Source organism: Cryptomeria japonica, chromosome 6 (genome assembly GCF_030272615.1).
Source record: "Cryptomeria japonica chromosome 6, Sugi_1.0, whole genome shotgun sequence".
Taxonomy (NCBI): domain Eukaryota; kingdom Viridiplantae; phylum Streptophyta; class Pinopsida; order Cupressales; family Cupressaceae; genus Cryptomeria; species Cryptomeria japonica.
In genome coordinates this window covers 110,653,676-110,679,609 of record NC_081410.1, presented here as the reverse complement: position 1 = coordinate 110,679,609, position 25,934 = coordinate 110,653,676, and the positions used below count along the sequence as shown (strand labels likewise).

At 35.8% G+C, this 25,934-nt stretch overlaps 1 protein-coding gene across 3 annotated transcripts; it reads right to left on the bottom strand.

The window, feature by feature from the left end:
* Nucleotides 1-15,260: 15,260 nt before the first annotated feature.
* On the bottom strand, nt 15,261-23,425 carry LOC131051228 (SWI/SNF complex subunit SWI3D). Of its 3 annotated transcripts, none has more exons than XM_057985638.2 (10): nt 22,780-23,425; nt 20,372-20,937; nt 18,392-18,976; nt 18,042-18,208; nt 17,708-17,913; nt 17,532-17,579; nt 17,067-17,416; nt 16,490-16,989; nt 15,568-16,353; nt 15,261-15,441 (listed from the first exon to the last, which is right to left on the bottom strand). In XM_057985638.2, exons 1-8 carry the CDS (start codon nt 23,267-23,269, stop codon nt 16,552-16,554), a joined length of 2,850 nt encoding a protein of 949 aa, XP_057841621.2. In that variant the 5' UTR covers nt 23,270-23,425; the 3' UTR covers nt 15,261-15,441; nt 15,568-16,353; nt 16,490-16,551. The 3 variants fall into 3 exon arrangements, with proteins under 3 accessions (XP_057841621.2, XP_057841623.2, XP_057841620.2); XM_057985640.2 differs by having other exon boundaries at nt 15,261-15,790; nt 16,271-16,353; XM_057985637.2 differs by having other exon boundaries at nt 15,261-16,353.
* Nucleotides 23,426-25,934: the final 2,509 nt, after the last annotated feature.

The following is a 25,934-nucleotide window of genomic DNA, read 5'->3' as shown; positions in this document are numbered from 1 at the left end:
GAAGAATTATGCAGGTAGTGAGCATTCCTCCAAGCCTCCTCCTAAGTTTGATTCTAAACCACGATTTCCTCCAAAACATGGTAAATCTTCACAGTCTGGTGAGTCTTCCTCCAAGACTAAGAAGAAATCAAGAGACACTTGCAGTTTTTGTGGCAAGGAAGGACATCCAATTTCCAGATGTTGGAAATGCTTAGAGGCTTTAGAGGAAGCCATGCAGCAACATCACATCTCCTCACCTTAGGCATCTTCTCCTTCCACAGGGAAAGGTCATGCTTTCACTGCTCTAGCTTCGACCTATGGGTCCACATGGATACTAGATTCTGGTGCTTCTCACCATATGACTCACACTCAGCAGTTGGTTACTTCTCTTGCCTCTTGTGGTACTTCATAGATTGCAGTGGATGACTCAGTTCAACTTTCAGTCTTGGGTTCAGGTTCTGTCTTTTTGGATGGGGGTACTCTGCAGGATGTTCTGGTTGCCCCTGACATCTCGACGAACCTCCTATCCATTTATTAGATTTTCCATTATGGCTCTGGTAAAACAGTTGAGTTATCACCACATGATGTGGTTATTTGAGACCTCCATGACTCTGATTTGGTTGTGGCTACTAGGAGTGTTGATACTGCATCTCGTCTGTACAGATTTGATGGATTTGAGCTCTCTGCAGGTGGAGGTTCATCTCTTATAGCACATGCAGATTCAATGAGTAATCTTTGGCATGAGTGCTTGGGCCATGTCAGTTACATATATCTTTAGCAGATGAGTACACATGCACTTGTTCTTGGGCTCCCATAGATTTCTTGCACTGATGGTGTTTGTCATGGTTGTGCACTTGGCAAGCATCACAGAGATCCCTTTCCAAAGGGAAGAGCCCCTCATGCTTTGACACCCTTGGAGTTGATTCACAGTGATCTCATGTCATTTCCCACTCCTTTTTCTGGGGCCAAGTATGTACTCACTTTTATTGATGACTTCTCCAGATGCACATGGGTGTACTTTCTTAAGTACAACTGTGATGTCTTTGATTCATTTCGAATCTTCAAGACATTTGTAGAGAAGCAGTCTGGTTGTTCTATTTGGCAGATACGTACAGATAATGGGAGGAAGTATGTGAATCAGACTTTCAGAGATTTTTGCACTGAGCATGGTTTGCAACATTAGTTTACTGTTCCCTACACCCCTCAACAGAATGGTGTCGTTGAGCGCAAGAACACAACTTTATGGGACATGGCGAATTATATGATTCAGTCCAGGTCCATGGATTCATCTTTTTGGGCTGAGGCAGTCAATTGTGCCAACTATATTCAGAATCGGATGCCTCACAAGGCGATTCGACATATGACTCCTGAGGAGGCTTGGTCTCATGACAAGCCTGATGTTTCTTTTTTCTGAATGTTTGGTAGTGAGGCATGGGCTTTTATTCCTAATGCACAGGGGAAAGCCATGGAGCGAAAGAGCTGACCCCTCATTTTTGTTGGCTACTGTGGGGATGTTAAGGCGTACAGTTTGATCTTGATTCCAGAGAGGTCCTGATTCGACGAGATGTTCATTTTGATGAGAGCCTTCCCACAATGGATACCCTGACTCTAGTGTCTACTCCTCTGCGTACTCCTCCCACTGCATCTCTTCAGGATTATTTTGAGGATGATTCTAATGATGGTGTTGATGATCCACCATCCCCACCTCCACCTGCTCCACCTCAGATGCCCAAGTGGGCTCGCTTTACTGTTGAGGCAGCAGGTTCTATGGCCGGTGATCCTTTAGATACTCGTCGCACCTGTTCTCATACTGTGGGTTCTAGTCTTTTGAGTCATGCCATTTTAGATGATCCTCAAAAGTTTTCAGAGGCTACAGGACACCCTAAATGGGATTGTGCTATGGAGGAGGAGTATTCTTCTTTGATGAGGAATCATACTTGGGATCTTTGTCCTCTTCATAAGGGTAGAAAGATGGTTAGGTGTCGCTGGTTGGATCGCACTAAGTATGTTGCTGATGGTTCCATTGATAAGTACAAAGCACGTCTTGTTGCGAAGGGTTTCTCCCAAGTTGAGGGTATTGATTACTCTGAGACCTTTGCCCCTGTCGCCAAGATGAACTCTATTCACTTTGTACTATCTCTTGCAGCTTATCGGAGATGACCCGTTTTTCAGATGGATGTGAAGAGTGCCTTCTTACATGGGAACCTATTGGAGGAAATCTACATGGAGCAGCCTCAGGGACTTGTGTAGGATAGTTCTTTGGTTTGCAGACTTCGACGTTCATTGTATGGTCTCAAACAAGCCCCTTGGGCTTGGTATGAGAAGATGGATTCTTTCTTGCTCTCCACTAGTTTCACCTGCAGTCATTTTGATCACACAGTGTATATTCATCTTATTGAGGGTGAGATCTTGATTCCTGTACTCTATGTTCATGATCTCCTCATCATAGGTAGCTCATCCTCTATGATTCAGCATACTTAGCGAGCCTTGATGGACCAGTTTGAGATGACAGATCTCAGTCTTCTGCACTATTTCTTTGGTCTTCAGGTGATTCAGTCTTCTGATGGGATCTACATTTACTAGCAGAAGTATGCTCTTGACATGCTTTGGTACTTTGGTATGCTTGATTGCAAGCCTACTCCCACTCCTTTTCAGTCAGGGGTTGTTTTGATTACTACTTGTCCCACTCCTTCAGTAGATTCTACACTTTACATCCAGTTGGTTGGCAGTTTGTTATACTTGACTCACACCCGTCTTGATCTTTCCTTTGCAGTTGGCCTTGTCTCTAGATTCTCCCATGATCCTCATGAGATTCATTGGCAAGCTGCCAAACGTATTTTGTGATACATTTAGGGCTCTATTTCTCATGGCATTCACTACACATCAGGGGAACCTCACATTGTTGGCTACACTGACTCATATTGGGTTGGTGATGTCATTGATCGGAAGTCTACTTCTGGCTTTGTTTTCTATCTTGGCTCTGGTCCTATCACATGGTCTTGCAAGAAGCAGACTTCTCATGCATTATCATCTATAGAGCCTGAGTACCGAGCTGTTGTGCTCGCTAGTCAGGAGATCTTATGGCTTCAACAGTTGATGACTGAGTTTGGTTTTCCTCCTGATAGTCCCACTGTTATTTGGTGTGACAATCAGAGTGTTATTCATATTTCCTGCAACCCAGTAGAGCATCAGCAGACGAAGGACATTGAGCTTCACATGCATTTTATCCGCCAGTTGATTCAGGATGGTTCTCTCATTCTGAAGTACATTCCCACTGTTGAGCAAGTTGCAGACATCTTCACGAAACCTTTTGCATCGTCGTGCTATCTTCAGTTGCGCTCTATGCTTGGGGTGACGGAAGTTGTCCTTGGGGGGTCTTTATGAGGCCTTCCTTCCTTCTTCTTTCAACATGTTCTCTTATCTCTTTTTGGAGAGGAGTTTTTTCCCACTAGGTTTTCTCCTTTTTCTCTGTTTCATAGAGATTTCATTATATTTGGGTACCTGATCAGGCATTGTTGTTGGGACCCATCTTTCCTGCTTTCAGTATTTGTTCTAGGTTTTAGCTTCTCCCTAAGTCTAGCTTAAGGGGGGGGTGTTAGAGTTATCGGGTCTTTACTTGATTAATTAAACAATATTTGTTGAATTTTTTAAGTTCCCTATTATCTCTTTTTACATGTAAGCTAACATTAGGTGCATAATAATTAATTCTTTTATTAATTATTATGTGCAAGCCTAGGTTTTCCCTTTTAGGGTTTCTTGACCTATTAGAGGTTATTTTTCTTTTCCTTCTATTATTATCACATTACACATTTTGTGAATATTGAGCTCTCATCTTTTTGAGCATATTTTATGTGTATTGTTTTTTCTGTTATTTGCTTCCTTGCTTCTCCTTGTAACAGGTTATTCAGCTTGTAGAGATCTTTAGGCTCCTGTGGTGTTGTGTTTCTCAACTCTCACACCACTCCTTAAAACAATTGTATCATGTGAATCCTCATCTATAGCAATGGTGTGCTTCTTTCATTTCATTTGTTCATTTTGAAAACTGACAATATTACCACTTGCTTGCACCAAACAAAATCATTTATTGCATCATGTACATTCCACTCTTATTTTTTTCTTATCCTCATAGCCTGCAAGTGTTTCTTCCACCACCTTGAACAAACTAGGCCCTTTTGTCTTGTTGAAATTATCTAGAAAGTTAATTGCTTGAACAATCTCAAATCGAGCTCTAACCATTGTTGTCTGCTTTTCTATGCTACCTAAAAAAATTTCACCATTTCCCTCCATTAAAATGTGACATTGATGGGACATTGTGTTCATATGATTGTTTCAAAAGTTATGAACTATTTGTGCTATTATGGATACTTCTCATGTTCCATAATCAATGCCACAACTTTCACAACAGATCTTTATTTTAGGTTCTCCCTTTTTTTTAAATACTTTGAGAGTAAGTTTCTCATTGACAAATTCTTCCATTAAACTATTCATTTTCTGATTCCAAGATGCCAATACATTAGGATCAACAACTATGTTTGTTCCACTGACTCAGACACATCTCCAACTCTTGGTTGTTTATGCATACCTACCTCCACAATCTCTCTATTGTGTTGAGGGTTTGGTGTACTTTCCACTATTTTTGACTCAACCACACACACACACACACACACACACACACACACACACACACACACACACACACACACACACACACATATATATATATATAAAGCATCCTTTAAATATAAAGCAAGAAGTAAAAGGGAAAGCTACAACAACACTTATAGGAATTAAGAGGAAACATGACACAATATATATATATATATATATATATATATATATATATATATATATATATATATATATATATATATATATATATATATATATATATATATATATATATATATATATATATATATATATTGTGTCATGTTTCCTCTTAATTCCTATAAGTGTTGTTGTAGCTTTCCCTTTTACTTCTTGCTTTATATTTAAAGGATGCCCAAGCCCACTGATAAAATCGAAAGGATATTCATTGAGTTCATCATCCACAATTTCATGACGGTTGTCAGCAAGTGTACAACCTTTTCGACAAATGATTGTGCCAACAACAAAAAATTCTTCATTGGTAACAATTACATATTCCATATCTATAATTGGATCCATCGTATTATTTTCCACATGTACCTATCGGTTGATCAAGTAATCTATGAAATTATAATAAAAATTTGAGAAGTTTGGTTATAATATTGCTATGAATTGATGTGTATTTTCATCTTGGCGCATACATAACTAAATGAAAAAAGAAATTCAAATTTACAAATGAAGAGGTTAATTTAGAAATGGGAAAATTAAGAGTCAATGAAGGCATTTGTTTTCCTTGGTAGTTGCCCCAAGGAACTATTTATTTTCCTTGCTATTCCAATCAGGATTACCGAGGCATGATTTATGAGATCTCTTAGTTTCAGATTAGTGTAAATCAACATTTGTTACTCAGACAGAATGACATGGCTTCACATGGAACTACAATTACATTCTGTAAGATTGTGAATCTCCATTTTGGTGGTAGAGTCTGCAATCTGTGAGGCCACATAAATAATAAAACAAAGATTACATTGAAACTCGATGAGTTGATTTTCTGTCAGAATTGAAAAGTATTAATTATCCAATCATATATATTTTTGCAGTCAAAGGTACAAAATGCAAGTTTGAACATAATAGGTGGTAAATGAATGAAAGGGTCTCATCCTTTTTAACAAAACGATGACGATCTACAACAAACTAAAGATCTGGGTAATAATTTTGGAAACAAATCCCAAAAATCTTTGTTTTGAGATTTGTTTCTATCGTAGGATATGAAGGTTGTGAAGGCTATAAAGCAGTGATCCCTTCATCAAAGATTGTGTAAAAAAAATGGTGACTTCCTTTGGTGTTAAGTGTTTGTGTGTATGCACGAAAAATCTCAGAGAATCCCCAGAGGAGTAGATTGTCCACCTATTCAACAAAGGGAATGATGAGGAGAAGATATTTGTGATAAACATCTTAGGGATGAATATCTGGGCTAACGGGCATGTACATGATGGAATTGTTTATGAGAACATGTTCTCCCCCATCATCCAAATTTTGGGATATGCCCTTGACGCCTATGGTATTGTACATCACACAGTGAAGGAGGAGAATGCTCAAGGTGTGAAGACTACGCTAGTGACCCTTGAGATTGTGCCACAGTAAAAAATCATGCTTGGTTTTTTTTATCTTAATGCAGAAGGCTAAAAGACCAAAATGGCTAAAGCATGGAAGTTATTCAAAGTTGGGGTAGGCCAGAAATACAACTTGGATGAGTTTGAGGCATTTATGAATGCTAGTGGCAATATGTTCCCTACAGAGATTGTAGAAAGGTTAAAAGTGATTGGAAAGAGGATTGGTTATCTGTATCACTGATCACCCCTGTGTCCCTTCTCTTATCAATGATCCCCCCTATGTCCCCGTAGTGTCCCCCCTCTTAATATCTATGTACTTGTTTTCTATTTTTTTAAATATGGGAGTTGCCCCCTTATGGCAGTATTATGTAAAAAAAAAACTTTATAGTTTTCTAATATATTATGTTGTTGTTACAGTTCATTTTTCTCTATTTGAGATCTCCATACTTGCTCATGGGCATTTTTTCTAGTGTTTTTCTATTGGTATTGGTAAATATTGTAAACTATAATCAGTATTCACTAGCTCTTAGTTATAGATCAAATGATGGTTCTTCATGTGTTCTTCACCCTAGTTCACTAATTATTTTCAGAGACGTAATAGTGCTTTCCATGGTTGACATTACTGAGCGAAAACAGATGAAAGAGAATAATAGTTAAATGGAGGTGACAAGATTTTTTCTAAATACCTGATTAAATATTTTTCCTCGTTCCTCTTTGACTATAAATCTTGATAAGGGCTTGAAGTTGCAGGTTTCTATGAGGTTTACTTCCCTCCTTCTAAATGAACATTGTTTGACTCAAAATAAATATCATTTAAATTCAAAAATGCCTTTATTGCATCCAACTTGTCCTTTGTGGCTATGTTCAAATTGTTCTCTCTTTTTGCACCTACTTCTGAGTGAAATATACTCAACAAAATGAAACTCGGCAGTGAAATTCTGAGTTCTAGCAAAGTTCAAATCTCATCTTGCTGACTTGACAATGTATATGTGGAGGCACACATCAGAAGGGATGACCATCGATAAAATCAAGTTATATCTAATGCTTTTCAAGTTTTGACTCTTGTGATCCACCGATGATGACACATGTGGATGTCTTATGTCCAACCCCTACTTCTGACATTTGACGAATAAAAAATACCTTTGAATATTCGTATTCGGGATAGCAATTTATAAAACCCCGTCGTCCTTAGTATATTTGCAATATATTACTTTGGACTTTGGGATATTAAACCCCCCAATATGAATGCACATGATATCATATTGCCTAGTGGGTGAAGCCCCGTGGTATCCAGAATATCCTGATTTTGGAGAGGCTTGGCAAGCTTGCATGGAGCTTGTTACTTTAGACAAGACTAAGTTGTTGGATTTTATAATCCAAGATGAGATTTTATTAAGAGGTAGCTAGTTGTGCATTCCAAAGAGTTCCATGAGAGAGAACCTAATTAAGGAGAAGCATAGTGGAGAATTGGTTGGACACTTTTTTCGAGATAAGACCATTGCTCTTGTCAGTTAGCATTATTATTGGCCAAAATTGCAGCAAGATGTTAAGAAGTTTGTGCAAAGTTGTAGAGTATGTTAGATGGAAAAAGGCACCAGGCAAATTATAAGGTTCTATCAGCCATTACTTGTACCAGAGAAGCCATAGGAGGATATTAATATAGATTTTGTTCTTGGTTTACCGAGGAGTCGAAGAGGACATGATTCCATTTTTGTGGCCATGGATAGGTTCTCAAAGATAGCACATTTTATTCCATGTAAGAATACTAATGATGTTTATATGGCAGAGCTATTTTCCAGAGAAGTGGTGAAACTACATGGTCTACCAAAGAGTTTAGTTTTAGATCGAGACACCAAATTTGTTGGGTACTTTTGGAGGACATTGTGGAAAAAATTAAAGAAAGATTTGAAGTTTAGTTCAACACACCATCCATAGATTGATGGGCAGACCAAAGTGGTGAATAGGAGTTTGGGTAACTTGCTAAAATGATTAGTAGGAGATAAGCCCAAGGGATGGGGTTTCATTTTACCACAAGCAAAGTTTGCATACAATAGTTTTGTCAGTAGGAGTATTGGTTAATCACCATTTTAGATTGTATATGGAAGTAGTCCTAGAAATGCTTCAGAATTAAGGAAGATGGACAAAGGAGAAAAGAGTAGTGTTAGAGCCGAAGACTTTGCAGAGCACCTAAAGAATTTGCATGAACAAGTGAGAAAGCATGTTAATAAGATGAATATTTAGTACAAGGCTAAGACGGATTATAAAAGGAGATATAAGGAATTTCAAATTGAAGAAGAATTCATGGTTCATTTGAGTAAAGAGAGATTTCCAATGGGAACACTTAATAAGTTGAAGATGAAGAAATTTGGGTCATGCAAAATCTTGAAGAAGCATGATTTAGGAAATGCTTATGACGTAGAGTTGCCAAGTGGACTTAACATTTCACTTGTTTTTAATATTTTTGATTTGATAAGAGTATCATGAAGGTAGTATTGAAGATGAAATAGCAGAAGTACAGTGGAATATTCCAATAACTACTTCATAGAAGGAGGAGATAGAAGACATCTTGGATAGCCATGTGGGTAGAAGCAAAGGAAATAGGTAGTATGAGGAATATTTGGTCAAGTGGAAAGGAAGGCATGTTGAAGATTCATCATGGTTGTCTAAAGCAGAGGTTGACCGCCTTGGCTTTCCTTTGAACACTTGAGATGTGACAAGGTCACTTCTTAGATTACCTCGAGTGTTTAATGTAGGAGTAATCTTGCATCACCCAAAAAGAAATATTGGATTTTCCTTTTGTTTTGTGGTTTTTCTTTAGTTTTCTTGGAGACCATTATGATAGATGCACTATATAAGAGGTATAGAAGCTAAAAATAGCCAAAAATAGTCACAGGTCATTTTCAGGACTTTTGCTCATTTGGGGTCATATGGACATAAAAAGGGTCCCAAGGAGGGAAATTGACAAAATAAGATGATTGGTGAAAGAATCATCTCAATATCATGTATGGTTTGAAAGATATCAAAGTTTTCCTCCCAAGCAATTTCTCCAAGGAAGCTTAAAACTCAAAATTGAAGACCTTAAAGTTTTGAAATCTAGACAAATAGATCTTTGATAAATTTGGTGTTATAGATCTCTTCGCAATCTTCCCAATTATATGTTATAATAGTGAATTGGACACCCAAGTCAAAAGTTATGGCTCCTAGAGGTTGTGCCACCAAAACTCAAGTTTCAATGAAATTCCACCTTGGCGGGAAAAATGAACCGATGAATCGTTTGGGGTCAAAGAGAAGAAAAGTTGCACTTTCTAGAACATTTTAAGGCAGTTATATAAGGGGGTGAACAAGGGTTATAGAGGACAAATCCCCATAGTGCAGATTGTGGGTCTAGCTTGCAAATTTATGTAATAAGAAAGCCAATGTGGATGAAGCACATTATTTTTTTAACGTGGTATTTCATTTCCTTGAGATAATATAAGGCATGTGTTTCTTTCTTGCATTTTCTAGTTATTTCTCTATTGTTGTTGTATGTTTGGGTTTGTAAGGGGAGTACCCTTCATTAGTGAATACAATTTCTTGAATTTTCAAATAGATAATTACATAACTGAAGTTGTATGTGATGTGATGCCCATAGATACTAGTCATGTCCTATTGCCCTGACTATGACAATTTAACTAAAAAACTATGCATAATAGTTAAGCAAATACCTACAACATAGTAAAAGATGAGAGAAAGTTTACTTTGAATTTATTGAAGGACAAGCAAGAGTCTAGGTAGAAAGCAATGCATGGATATGTATGATTTCAAAAAAACAATTTGTAAAAGAAATGAAAAATAAAGAAGTAGGTTTTGAATTGACTCGTGATCCAAAACAGATATGACAATAATTTGTCTTAACAAAGAGATTAAAAAGAAAGAAAATTGAAGTTGTAGCAGTTGGAGAAGAAGAAAAGATCCTCATGCAAGAGAAAAAGAAGAGAAGAACGAGGTCATAGTTGAAGCATGTCTTTTCAAGGCATGGAGGAGGTTAAATATGAAGTTGTAGACGATAATGTTTTAATGGAGGCATAAATGTGGAGAATAGGAAGATTGCATGTGCAAAAAAGAAAGTTATAGCATTAGAGGAAAAGAAGTAAACAAAGGAAAGGATATATTTTTTTATATTTTTCAAAGATGTTAAGGATAATTTTTCTTCAAATAAAATGGCGAATGGATGTGAAGAAGACATAGAAAGGTGCAACAATAAGAGACAATAGAAAGACTTTGTTGACTTTGTTTATTTATAGGAAGAGGAAAGTGAGGAAGAAATGGATGAGGAGAAAGAAACAAAGATTTTTTATACTTGTAATGATAGAGTGTGTGCAAATGTTATAAGAAATAAAATAGATGCATTTTAGTGGAGAAAGAAGGATATTGGAGCAATCACTTACTGGAAGAGGAGATGAAAAAGTTATCTCAATGCCATAATGGAGTTTTTTGTATGTTGTATACAATCTAGAAAGGTGGTACTATCATTCAACTCCATTTTGTGAACTCAAGTTCAATTATTATTTTTATTTTAGGTGTCTAATATAAGAGGATCTTGAGGTGTATTATAATATTGCGTCACTCAAAATATGATTTTAGTTCATTTCCATTTTGTTGGTTTTGTTTGATTGTGTTTATAGTAGGCAAGTCTCTAATTCTTAACTTTCAACACTCACAAGGCAATTTGATTCCAAAGTTCAATTTGGTTGGGGAACGTAATATTTTGAATTTCAAATCATGAGGTAAAATAAGGAGTCAAGCCTATGCAATGTTATTTTATTTTATTTACAAACCATGTTAGTGCTAATTTGTAATGTGAATGATTAATATGCACATTAAATAGTTGTTAAAATCTTGAAATCCAACACCCAACTTTTGGTTATTGCCATTTTTCACGATTTAGAAAGCTGGTACCAGGTTGGAATTTGATCGCCTATATGGCCATTTTTCACTTTTGAACTATATATAACGACTTAAAAAAGTATTAGACTGTATGGATTGAAATGCTATATTTTCATAAAATCATATATATGACACTAAGTTATTATTAAACCGTTAAAATTTGTTATAGGTAAATATTATATAGTATTTTAATTTTTAATAATATATTATTTTATAGTATTTATTATAAAATAGAAATTGATTTAGAATATTTTGAAAAGATAAGGTATAACTATTTCTAATTTTTAAAATATTTTAATATGAATTTTTAGAGTAGTTTCTATTTTATATGAATTTAGAAACTTGTCATAATAGATAAAATTTGATATTTAGACATTTATTATTAACAATTCTTAATGATTATCATTTAATGTTAATATGTAATATATATGATTCTATAATGTTTATTATGAATATTTATTAAATTAAAATCTCTCCCAAATAATATATAATTGTTGGCAAGATTACTTTGAATATTTTTCATATGAATTTAGAAACTTGGTAAATTTACGATTTTCATATATATAATTAATTTATCATTATTTTCAAATTTCACATTCTTTTCATGTATATTTTTCACAACTAATATTTTTCTTAAAACGTAAAATGAAAAGCATTGAAATGATAAAGCCGTCATAAATCTTCATATGACAAGCAAGGGTGGTCATCAAATTCTCTAATTGAGTGTTACTATCACCTGACTCCATTTTTTTGAGCCCAATCTCACAAAATTTTCTTACTTTAGATGTTGATGTAGGAGCATCCAAGGGTGTATGGTAATCTTGCATCAAGCAAAAAAGATTATTTCATTTAATTTATGTTTTGTTTGTTTCATTGGATTTTGTTTGTTGCATTAAATCCATGATTCATAAGTGAGGCAATTTAATTTGAAAATTCAATTTGTTTAGGGAATGTAATGTTCAAAGTATCAAATAATGAGATGAAATAAGGAGTTCAGCCTATGCAATGTTATTTTATTTATGTGGTTCTCAAACCATGTCATTGCTGATTTGTAAAGTAGATTATTAATGTGCACATTAAATAATTGTTCAAAATTTTAAAATCCAACACCTAACTTTTTGTGATTGTCATTTCTCACAATTCAAATACTTTGAAAAATCCAACACCCTTGAATGGTTGTGCCAAATTGAGGAGTTATAAAAAGGAGTTGTCAAAATCTAAAGAGTAATTACAAATCCCATGCCCCTATTTTAGGTAATTTATTTTCAAAGTATAAAGAAAAAGAGAACAAAATGCTTGGTTGCAGGAGTACGGGATGTGGAGAAAATAGTGAGTTGTTAAAAGAAGATTTCTTGAAGATCTTGGCATGAAATAATATAGGTGGTTGCAGATTTTTATTTTTATTTAGTGTTTTCTTATAGATGAGTATTGTATTTTTATTTTTATTTAGTGTTTTCTTATAGATGAGTATTTTATGCAATATTTTGAAGAAAAGAGTCTTATTTTGCCTATTCGAATTTATTTTCAAAAAAGTTATGTGAACAAACTTTTCAGCATAAATTTTGTGAGAATATGAAATGAAATTTCTTTTTTTATATCTTACTTGGCTGCCCATAGGCATTTATTCTTGTGAAAAAATTATTAGTTGCTTTGTTGCTATGAAGATCAACACTCCATTTTAGAGTTCTTGATTTTTCGTTCTACATCACATTGAAAAGTGATCAAGTGCATTCTACACTACATAGAAGGCACTCCCACACAACTTTCTATATGTAACAAGTAAAGGTTCACATGATTGGATACACAAAGTCGGTTAGGCACTCCCACACAACTTTCTATATGTAACAAGTAAAGGTTCACATGATTGGATACACAAACTCTAACCGACTTGATGATTTTGATTGCAAGTCACCTCTAGCTACAATTTTCACCTTGATCTTGATTCTATTTGCTCATAGGGTAAGAAGTAGCATTCAATCGCTCTCTTTGATTAACGCTATGTATTGGAGGTTTTCTATTGCCACCACTAAGGCTATTTAGCCTAAAAATATCTTCACCAAACTTGGCATCACTTTTTCAAAATCCATCAATCATCCACTCTAACAACTAAAGGGTCATCCAAAAATCTTAAAGAGTTTGGTCTATCATCAATAGGCCACATCGAGATCCATGTGCATTTTCTCAAGGTGTTGATTTTAGAGTAAACCATTAATTTACACTATTGTTTGACAACAAAACAAGTTGTGTATATATTCACCAAACCCTTCGATGAAGCCAAATGCATTCGTCTTTGAGCTTGCGAGGATTGTAATATTAGACGGGGATGGAAGACTACTTGAAATATTAAGAACTAAAGAAAATATGACCCCAAGAAAACCAAAACTAGATTAATCTATGAAGATATAGATTACACTATATTTAATAAAATAGGAGAATCAAACATGAGAATAGAACAAGATATTTGCAATACAAGTGCCATTGAAATTGATGCCACTTGGACAGTACGTTTGAAACTAAATGACCAATTTCCTAGATTGGTGGGAATTCAAAATCCAATTAATCAACCGTTATGCCCCTAAGAATGAGTTTACACATTGTCAATGACTATGCCTTGCTTGGACTCATTTTTTAGTTTGCCAAACCTTTACCTTTAGACACCAAGTTACTCTCAACTTATCAACGGAAATTTGACTAAGTGATAAGGATTCTAAAGCTTTTGCAACGTTTCTTACCTCGACTTGCCTTTCATCTCTCATTTCAAACTCTGCCCCGGCTTCTTGTTATATAATATGAGGTATTATATCATACCCAACAGCTAGTTTTAGCTTCTTTATCATATCCTTATCAAACAAAATTAAAAGCTAGAATGATCTTTTTTAAATAGAGGAGTGGCCATAATAAATGGGTTTTTTGGTCTTCGGGGAAGATATTCAAATTAAGTTCTCAATGCCTAATAGGTGTCATACAAAACCAAATTAAGGTCTTCGGGTATTAAGGGAACAAGGAAGCATGTTTTCTTAGTAGTAACACCAATACGAAGCTCGTAAGCCACCTCAGCCACTATCATTCTAGGTTTAATAAATATTTGGGCAATTACTGATGGTGTTTCATAAAACCTTCAACTCAATAATGGTGAAATTGAAGAATCAAAAGCATGCACCTGACTACTTTAATCTTCAACTAGATGGAAAGTGACACAAGGCATCCATGTAACTTGTGATAAACAGTAGGGCAGATATTATCGTGAATAACAACCCAAACGAATTCAACAGACTTATGCACATACAAGATGTCAAAAACTGTGTGAACGTACTTACCACAAGGGAGAGACTAGACAAGCATAAGTAGGCGCAAAGGAAAGAACGACACACTACATGCAAGAGTGATAAATAGTGACTCCGAACAAGCTTTGTTGATTTGGGGGTGTTAGGATAAAAGAGGTCACGGAAAGGAGCAAATCAAAACTGGTGAGTCTGAAAAAGTCATTCATCATACTATAGGCTCATCCCACAAGGATAATAAGGCAGCTTTCAGATCTTTCAACTAATTGTTGCAGTTTTAGAGGATAGATTTCTTAAGTGAATACCTTTGATTTTCTACGTGATTTGGGTCCTATGTTTTGTAATGGTCATTGCTGATACATAATAATGATCTGATACAATCCAACAATGTTTAAACAAAATTCGAAATCATACGACAGGAATTTTTATAAAATGTGTTTCACATTTTTTTTATTTTAATCAGTGTTTCCATGGGGAAGCATACCCATTTGTCTATGATGTCCCAGGGTCTCGGTGACTCAGAGAGGATGTTCTCCATTTGGTGTGTAAAAACTTGAAGAGGTTAGCTTTTCAAGAAAAAAATGCTAAAATCCTAAAGCGGGAGAATTATCACCGCAATAATAAAGTTATTTTAGTAACCATTAACTGCTGTCCCCATAACTTGGGAAACTTTTTTCCATATCCAAAACCTTGTCCCCATGTATCCACATGCTGAAAACTCACAGACTGATTATAATGCAGCTGAGCCAGACACTGATTATAATGCAGCTGAGCTTTTATCAAAAAAGAACATGGAGGGTTATTGATGCTTGCAACGTACATCGCCACCAGTAATGCTAAGGAAGCATATATGCAAGTGAAGGGAATCAGCAGATAACAAAAACAATATGAGATCAACTAAATAGTAATAATCATTACAAGACTTGCTTGTACTTTTGAATATGGTAACCTGTACCAATAAGTTTATTACACGAAGCTAAACATTGCCAACAGAGTTGAATCTGTGACAGCTGGAGGAATTATTCATGAAAATGCAATTTCAGCTTCTGTCCCATCTGCAATGAACAGGGGAGTTGAGTATTTGCAACAGTCTTGATCATGGTATTTTTAGGGAAGCATTATCAAATATGCGTTCTTTCTCATGACAAGAGGAATGCACTTATATCAAGAAAAACACAAACCTTATGATTACTTGAAGTGCATGCCAATATCTAATCCATAAATGATAAAAGTACTTCCAATTTCATTAGCATTTGAGCTGGGTATACCCAATAGGCCCAAGATCCATCAGCAGAAGAACCTGACAAAAAGGAAATCAATCCCTCTGCAGCCCTCTGAGAGTTCAGGTTAGTTATGGTACCCTTCATATAAGTGACTACTTCCAGGTGCAAAGAGTCATTGCAGCTGCATATACAAAAGAAGGTCTGAGAAAATTAAGCCAATAAACCTAACAATGGGAAATCATCAACAATCCTTGTTACAGCAGTTCTTGTTGTCTACAAAATGTTAAATAATGTTACACGTAATTGCAGTCTCTGATCTCCCTCTTGAAATCTCCACCATATCAAAGGATTCATTTTTTTACATATTGCTCCCTACTGGAACTCGGTCCTAAGTATAAATGGCCAACACTTACTATTCCATAATGCTGGAGAATCAAAAAACTTCACCTATTCCTTTCATTCGTCTCAGTAACCATGCACTTATCACAATATTTGTGTATCCTCAAAATACATACATTTCAATCAAGAGATTTAGAATATCTAATGCTCTAATCAACTGGTAAATCCCCAGGAATAGAAAGCAGATATTCATGAGAAATTGAGTTGAATTACAGGAACAAGGCAATATAGCATTGGAAAAGATGTGAGGCTCAATAATTACTTAAAATCCATTCATGTGTAGAGCAGCATTATATTCAGTACAGATTGTACTTCCAATATAATACGATCATGCCACACCATCACCTGCAAATAAAACAAATAAACTGACATTCAGGCATGACATAGTATGTATCAGAATAAAATGATAAATTATATTAACATTTTTTATACAAAGCGAACTGAGCTCTGCAAAAACTGCTTAGTCACAGCAGGGACTCACTCATTATGAAATTTCCTTCAGCAAATACTCTCACTGGAAGGCAATTCACATGATTAAGACTGTCACTGGAACCCAGAATGTAAATTTGCACCCTGTGGTGGCATAGCCTCTCGAGGGTCTGAAGTTTGACTGGTACCTCCAGCAGCAGAACTTGTTGCAGGTGCACTAGATGATGGAACTGGTGGAGGAGCAACATTTCTAATCTGGGTCACTGGGGAAGTAAATAAAGGTGGCTTTGCTGTCCCAGCATTAGTATTTGCAATAGACCTCAAACCCCCTCCCAAGGGAAATCGGCTTAATGCAACTGTAGGTGAATTGCCGATTGCTGAAGGCAGGGAACTGGATCTTGGTTGTGCTGCGGATAAACCAAAACGAGCAGCCACAAGATTTGCTTGTTCCATAAGCAACCTATGTTTTTCCCTTTCAATCTGCTCCCGTGCCTTCCCAAGTGCACTCTCAAGCTCCCGAAAGTGTCTCAATTTGATATCCAATTTTTTCAACTGCATGAAATCGGGAGTATGAATATGACAGAAACCTTCAAAATAAAGATCTATAAATAAATAATCACAGCCAATACCTCATTATTGATGACTTCAGTCACAAGCTGTTGTATATGTTCCTCCTCCTGGTCTGCAAGAAGTTTCGCCTTCACTGCAGCTCCAGAAAGCACAGTAATAGCAGCACGCTTCATCTTGTCTAAGTGATCGGCATCTTCCACGTCAGTTGAATCCTCAACACATTTTTCCTCAGTTTTTGACTTCAGATTATCTAAAGAGTGAGAATCTTCCACAACTACTAAATCTTCAGGACTTTTTTTCTCATTTGCATTTTTCTCTGTGTCCATGGAATGAGAATCTTCAACCTCAATTGAATCCTCGGGATATTTCTTTTCATTTGGGCTACAAATTTGTTCAAGATCAACTTTATCTGTTAAAAAGTCATACAAAAATACCATTCATTGTCAGAAAATAACATAAAGAAATTCATGATCCACATCACATATGCTATATTGCATAAGCTATTAAAGTTAATTGACCAGTACCAGTCTTTTCTCCACTTGCACTACATGCTTGTTCAGGATCAACTTTTCCTGCAATGCAAGTAATACCATAAGAAAAACAATTTCGCTGTCAATCGTTAGGAATAGCCATACCATATAGATGAAGTTAAGTCCACACATATATAGTAGCTGTATTGGTATAGATGGGAGATTAGAACCTGTATTTTCCCCATTTGTCATTGTTGAATTTGAACTTCCAGGTCCTACTTGGGACTCTTGTAAGGAAGCTGATGTTTCCAAAGTTTCTGTTTCTTTTAGTGCATCCGATATAGCTGATTCATCTACTTTCTTAGGGGGATCCTCATCTGGGCTTTTGCCATGCTCCAGAGACACAGATTCGTTTTCCAGTTCCTGTGCATCCGGCCTGCCAACGGCGTCAAGAACTCTGCTATCATTTCAACTCCTTCACCTTACATCCATGGATATCAAGTTATCATAAAGCATACAGTACTTCTTATCAAACTTGTTATTGTCTATTAACACATTACCTACCTTGAATTTGTGTTCTCATCCTTGCTATCATCTAAAGGATCTCCAAGCCTAAAACAATGCTTTGCAGCAAGCTGCATGGCAGGTGTATTATCATGAATTGCCTTCAATGCACTTTGAGCTGAAGCCGCAGCTAATTCTCGTCCAACCATGGCAGCAAGAAATGCCACCTACAAACAAGACAGTAGCTGAGCTTCTTTTCATTTAGTAAGATAAGAATGCCAAAAAAAATGCCCTGGCATCCAGAGACAACCAGAAATTGGTCAGAAGGATGGATATGGCTGTACATAATATAGCAATAATATATCCTGGGTGAGCGAAAGAAATCTGTGGAAACAAATTTTTCATCTTACCAACGCCATAACAGGGTTTCCAGCTTCTGCAAATGACAGTGACTCCTCAGATCCAGATAATACACCAACAGCCTGGAAAGCAGCTATCACTGCTTTAACTGCATCATTTTCAACTATCTTTTCAGAAGGTTGACCTTCATCTACCTGTTTTGACTTAGCATCATCATTCTTAGAAACCCCAGGTAGCTCCTCACTGCTAGAACTTTTAGCAATGGGGCTTTCTGAATTGTTCTGAGGAGCAGCAATTGTTAAATCTCTGTTTCCTGAAACTGTTTCTAGGCTGCCCTGGATGATTGTGTCGGGCATGTCCTTATCCTCCAAAAAAGGATCTTCAATTGGAAGCCTTATAAAATGTAATATACACTGAGCTTTGGATTTTGTAGCCACATGTTCAGCAATCTCATTCCAATTGTCACCATAAAGTTCTAAAGCTTCAAGAAGAAGCAAAGTCTCCTGGTCTGTCCAACTACCACCACTAACACCTGCTCTCTCAGTCATAGGTTCCATAAGTATAAAATCTGTTGATGCCATGCCTGCTCCAAACTTCTCGGCACTGAAACACTCTGAACATAAATCAAAATCTGCCTGGCATAACAACAAATGGTTAATATGAATTTGCATATAACTAGTAAAAAGTTGAATTTATTTTGCTTTTTCCAACCATATACTGTAGCTTACCAGACGCTGTATTATATAATAAAATACTACTGATCCCAAAAGCAACATTTTAACCTATAACAATAGCACTCATTATCATGACAAGCAGAGCAGATATTAAAGCATTCTACATGGACTTGGATGAAGATATTACTTATATTTGTGTTCAAGTATTAATTTTTTAGACTTTTTAGGCACCACACAAAATGCTATAGAATGCAAAAGCATCAGATTTAGGTGCATTTTGGTACGGAGCACAGGATAGTATCCATAATCAATGTTGTCACTCAGAAAACTTGAAAAGTGTTTATGAAGTAGATGACCTGAAATGCTAAGAAAATTCCAAAATGACAGAACACTCTCAGCTCTACCATCTCTTGCTCCCAAATATTAATATCATATTATAAAGGGACCACGTTTACCCAGCAAATTATTTGTGCTCTACCGAACAATCCAATTTCACACTAATCATATGGGAAAGCATCCACACTGTTCCATATGTGCAACTAATTTGGTGGATATACAGTGTTACACCCACAACATGATCCCCGGCCTTTTTATCTTAGCCTCTTTGAGCAACCAAAAATTTATGAATCATATTATTATGTTTACATATTTGATTTGAAAGGAGAACATTTTATTGAATGTATCTGTTTGAGGAACATGCTTCATTTCTGGGCTAGATAGGGTTGGGATTTTTTATTTTTTACTTTAAGGCCTCATTAATTCAGGGCCTCAGGATATAGCAATATATCCGACTAGTTAGCCCACCTTTAAATCAGGTAGCATGTAATATCCTTGATGAACGTGATTGTAAGGTTTTCACAGGTCGTTTCATGATTATGAAGACATTATATTTGGTTAGTGGGAAGCTCCAAGTCATACTCTGTGTTCACTCAGCGATTAACAGTTTATAAATTGGAAAAGCTTGCCTATTCCCTCTTATGCCTTATTAACTCAAGCTTGTGCTGCTGTGATTAATCCATAAGAGGTTAGGCATATCTTGGTGTTCTCTGGACAATCTAGTTTAGATGATTTGACCCATATGCAATGTTTAATTTATAATTCCATTGCTCAGCAATTCTGTTACTATGGTAAGTTATGTTTAAAATTTAAAGCTTTCTTGATGTATCATGATCAGCAGTGTGCAACTCAAGAAGATATACAGCACCTAAAGTTGGACAACATTTGGCCCCTTTAATGAAAAGTAACAAGACAGACAAACATCTGGTACATTTTTGAGATGCATGCACAAAGTGTAGGACATGATATAAGTAAAATGTTCTCAAGAAAAAGACATTTAAAGAATATTCACCAACACACCTGCTTCTGGCAGTGGTAACGTTTTGTTGAGCAATCAGCTTGACAAGAATTGCAATGATATTCAACTGCAGGTCCTTGAGGTCCAACCAAAACATCTGGAATTGCAGCTGCAGTAAGAACAGGGGTCGGCATTGAAACAGAAGCAGTAGCTGCAGAAGTCTTCTTCCGGGACCTGGAACTGACCTTTTCAAAACTATACATTTTTTCTAGTACTGAAGCTCCTGATGTAGTTTTGTCAATTTCATCTTTAATGTTCTCTGTAGAAGAATCTAAATCTTCTTTGGCAATAGGACCATCTTGTTGGCAGCTTGGCAAAGGCCGAAAATTTATCAAGCCCCAGTGGTTCAAAAAATCCATGATCTCACGAACTGCATCATTGTCTTCTGAAATTATATCAGACAAATCTGTCAGAACAATTTGTTTATGTGGATTCCTGTGGTATCGTTTCATGATAGAATTCCGTATTTCTAAATACATATCAGGGTTCCGAGTTTTAGACTTCCCATCAAAAAATGAAGCTAAGACTCGCTTCTCCAAGGTATGTATCCTTGTCCAGGAAAACCAACCTGCCATAAAAGAGTAACTAGAAAAATTTAAAGCTCCTCCAAACAACTAAAATAAACTTTGTAAATCCGGCTACATTCAACACAACATTAAGAACTATGATATATAAGTTTTAGCTCGTAACTATATTCATTTATCCTAATAGGCTAACACTAAAATCCATTTACCATTGGATTAGAGAAATAATTGCAAGTGACAAAAGGTCTTCGATTTCCAGGGACACAATTGTCAGGTGCATGCACTTCAAAACTTAAGAGACCCGATAGGTGTGCATAAGCTATTTAGAGGTTAAACCAATCACATCCACATTTGAACGCTGGGCCTATTTTACGCAAAATTTACCTCTTCAAGACAAATGTTGCCAATTGCTCATCAAACACACTCAAAATTTAACAGCATGATGGCCCAAGTTGCATAGAATATCTCCAAGGTCATACCATGACTGTCATCGTGTCAAGCTCTATGTGGATGTGGATTGATGTGGAGATCGGGAGAAGGCTTTGTCTACATTAATATAAGCGACCGTGTGGTTCAATATGAAGGAATTTTAAGTTTGAGAAGTCCTCAATGTTGGCAAGTGCAAGACATATGCACTGCACTTTGTTTGAATGTCGATGTGAATATTGTGTAGTCCTTTTACAAAGTTCTTTGTGTATGTCTGTGTTTGAACGCAGAGCTTTGCATGAGCATGCAGAACTCTACTTGAATGTGTAAACTTAGATTGGATGTGGTTAGATGGGCATTTATATAGATCTTCTATGACGTAGGGATTAACTGGCAAGTACTCCTCAATGTTGGTGAGTGCAAGACATATGCACTGCACTTTGTGTGTGTGTCGATGTGAATATTGTGTATTCAAATTACAAAGTTCTTTGTGTATGTCTGTATTTGAAAGCAGAACTCTACTTGAATGTCTGTACTTAGATTGGATTCGATCGATTTGCATAGCTCTGCATTGTTAGATGAGCAATTGTATAGATCTTATATGACGTGGGGATTAACTGGCAAGTACAAGATAATCCACTGGTAGGCACACTCTTTGACAAGGTGCAGAACCTTCGCACTATTTGATATCCATCAAGTAAAAATTCCTCAATCTCCCTTAACTATTTGGTGTGGTATTGTCACTATGCAGAACCTCTGTATGTGCTGCTGTATATATAGGGTGCGATCAATTTAGCTAACTTTTATGCATGTGGGTGTATGTGAAATGTATATTACTATGTGAGTGTGAGTGCAGACACTGCACAAAATACTGTTTGTTTTCCAAAGTAGGAGTAGGTTGTGATCAACATGCAGAGCCGCGTGTATATATGCAAATGAAATAGCTGTTCTGTGTGCAAGCTGTTTGGATATAGGGTTCAACAAATATGCTAACATGTGTGTAAATGTATGGGAAATAGCTGCTCTCTGTACACAGACATCACCATGTGCATGCGGTCACAATGCACAACTATTTGTATGTAGTGGTGTGGGTGTGAAGTAGGACCGTCCAATTCTATATGTATGTATCTTGAATGGCTATAACTATGTGGTTATGGATGTAGTCATTATGCAGATTCTACATGTTTGTGTTGGTGTGAATGTGCGGTATGAGTTTCTGATAACGAGGAAACGACTTCATAGAAATTTCCTCTTCCTGGTACACATAAGAGGATATCCTTAAGTTCTAGGGACTAGAAATCATAACCTATGATTGGCGAGTCTAAACCACTGATCTGCACGCAAACCCTTATTTTTTTAAATCCCACCATACAATTCAACAAACCAGCGATGCCCATTGAAGACCCGTATCAATACAAAGTCTACCCTAAAATGGCCCAAAACAAAGAAACAAAGCTTACCAGAAGGCGTAGGCACTATGTGGGCATTCTCATCTTTAAGCACGTCCTCACTTAACTCCATGCTAGCTACAGCAGCAATTGCTTGATCCATTTTCTCATCCTCCTGCTTTGAATCTCCACCAACAACCACTGGTTTAGCAGCTAGAGTAACCATTTGGGTATCTTCACTTTTAAATGGGGGTGATACAATGGGTGCCTTCTGTTGGGCAGCAGCCATTTTAATGGGCGACTGCCTGGTTTTGACACCACCATTGTGTAAGGGAGGCAGTGGAGACCTATCTTTGGCCAGGCGCTTAGATGGGGTGGACGAAGACGCACTGTTTTTCCTCTTGAGGGAGTTCCCTCTTCTCCTCAAACCTTCTGAGGCCTCTGATGTTTCAATGTTTCCTCCTCCTGCAGGAGCCGCTGATCCATCCTCCATGTGTTCATCCATGCCCTTCTCCCACAAACAACACCTACTGAATGAAGGCGTATAATGGACATCTATCATTCTTTGAGATTTTATATTTGTTTTCTCTCCTTTTGGTATTTATCGGCAATTAAGTTAACACCATGCTTACTATTTGCAAAATATAATTTGCCCATTTGAGTTCCTCCCCATTTTCTCTGGATCCCCATTTCTCAGTCTTCTTTGTTGCTTTAAAACAATGACGAATGGAATTTTTCTTTTTCGAATTTTGTTCATCATTTATTATTAATATGATTACAGTCAATCATGATATCATATATATGTTTTGGCTAGTATACCATTGCCACCTAGACTAGGAAAAGTTAAGGTATACTCTAGAATTAAAAAGAAGGAAGCTAAAAGTTTTTAAAGACACCTCTAGTATATTTAAAGTGGGTTTCCATAGATTTGTACGAGAACACCAAAGAAATAAGTGGATAATATATACACCCAACCATAGATTACCTCGGACAAATAATTAAATAATGATAAATATAGAATGGAATTTATTCAATATAAATAAATTGAATATGATATTTAGTTATGGTATTTATCATTTATTATATCTTGTTAATGTTTGTAAGGATGAAGCATCGAGATTTTATAAAAAGTCATCAATTTAAGTACAATTTTGACTCAAGTATGTTTAATCATAAAGTTGCCCTCAAGATCAAGTCCTCTTAGTTTGTCAATCCATTTCCAAAACCATCGACAAACATTGTGATATTTAGTTTAAAATTTGAATAGAGCAATATATTATTAAAGATGTTGAGAATTGTTTTACCAATATGTAAAAACATAAGATTTTGTTAACAAAAGGCTCAAAATGTATAGCCTAAATTAATTTAGCTTCAATTGAAATATGTTTACGGAAGTGGCCCTGATATGTGAAAACGAACCTAACCTACATAATGAATTGGTAGAAAAATTATAATTGTAACTCTTTTGCCTAAACTTATTATACAAATGTTTAAAGTGGTGTATTATAGAGAGGCGCTATTTAGAAACATACTAGGCAAGAATTTGTTCTCCTTTGGTCAATCCTCTTGGGGGGATCGATCCAATGATGATGAACTGGTATAAAAAAAGAACAAAAAAGTATGTAGTATGCTTAGGATGGTTATAATGCAAAATTGACAATGTAATTTAGATGCCCAATGATGCTACTATAATGCTCTCATTTGAACGATCCTTGATGATCCTATATGATTTCAAAATGAATAATGAATGTATTTAAATATAACAATATGGCACACAAGTCTACAGAAACATGTGCTAAATTATCTCATAGTGTCTAGTAGGAAAAGGGTCCAAAGGTTTATATTTAAATTTAATTTTTTTTTTAAATGAGGTTCAAAGACGCATGCATGGAAGTGACCTATAGTAATTCTTTACTCATATATTTGAACTAGGGTAGTGAATGGTAGATATATAAATCAAAATTAGTTCCTAAGGATGGGTGGTCATGAAACAAGCTAAGATAAGAGTGTCAGACGAATTTAACACAGTGACATTAAACTTATTAGTGCACAGAGGACAACCTAGTTGAAGTGAACTTGAAACATAAGGGAAAATAGAATTGGTATACGATTTTCACCATTACAATAAGATAGTGTCGATTTATGCTCAATGAAACCTTAAGCCACTTGAATAGATAAACTAAGATGTAATCACTTTGTAATTTTTTGTATTCAAAATTATTTCTACAATTAGTAGGAAAGAGTTGGGAAAAAAATGAAGGCTTGAAAAAGATACATGTGTTGTAAGATGTAATTAAATGTTGAAAATAAGTCTTTTGGTTGATAGTTTTGGGGGGAAAAGCACACCCTACAAATATTTTTATGGGAGTATAAATCAAATATAATTTTAAATATATTATTGATCTATCAACTAAAAATAAGCATGCATTGAAAACATAAATGAGACATATTAGAGTTGAATACCATGAAATTAATTTTGACTAATATTATGCTATGATATAAATTTAAAAATTGAGAACTAAAACTTAGTAAAGGATAGAGCTAAGATGACTAAGATGTGAAAAGCTAGGTGTCTATGGTACAATCACATGATTGATTCTATATAATAGTGTGATTTTGTCTAGATTGAATGATTTCACCCTAAGAAAAAATAGACTTTCAACAATTGTAGAACTCTTTCACTTGATGTATATTTGAAGTAAGAAAATTTGGATGATTCTCAATAGCACTATGGGACATGTTATGTAAGGATTGAAGTCTTAGACTTCCTTGTACCTTAATTGATTCCTAAGAGTGAGCTAACAATAGTAAAAGAGATAAAGAGGGATAGTGGGTGTCAACAAACATGTGGTGGTAATTAATGTAGCTAAACTAGTATTGAATCTCGTTAAAACTCAATACAAACCAATGAGTGGTTATGTTTAGAGATGTTCTTGGAGTGCGATTTGACAATGAGTGTTAATTACTTTGTTATTATTTCTTATTGATGCGTAATGATAATTTATGAGGATTGATATTTGATTCTTACAAAAGGAGAAAAATGATCTTTAATACTTTGTGATCTCTAAATGATCATTGATTCTTCTCTATAAGTGTCGTAGGATGATGCTTTATATGCATGACCCTATGCAAATGTATTCAAACTTTTTGGCGTCCACATTAACAATATCAATCAAATCTCAAGATTGTCAACCTTACAATGTAAGATTATAAATTTTGGATAAGAG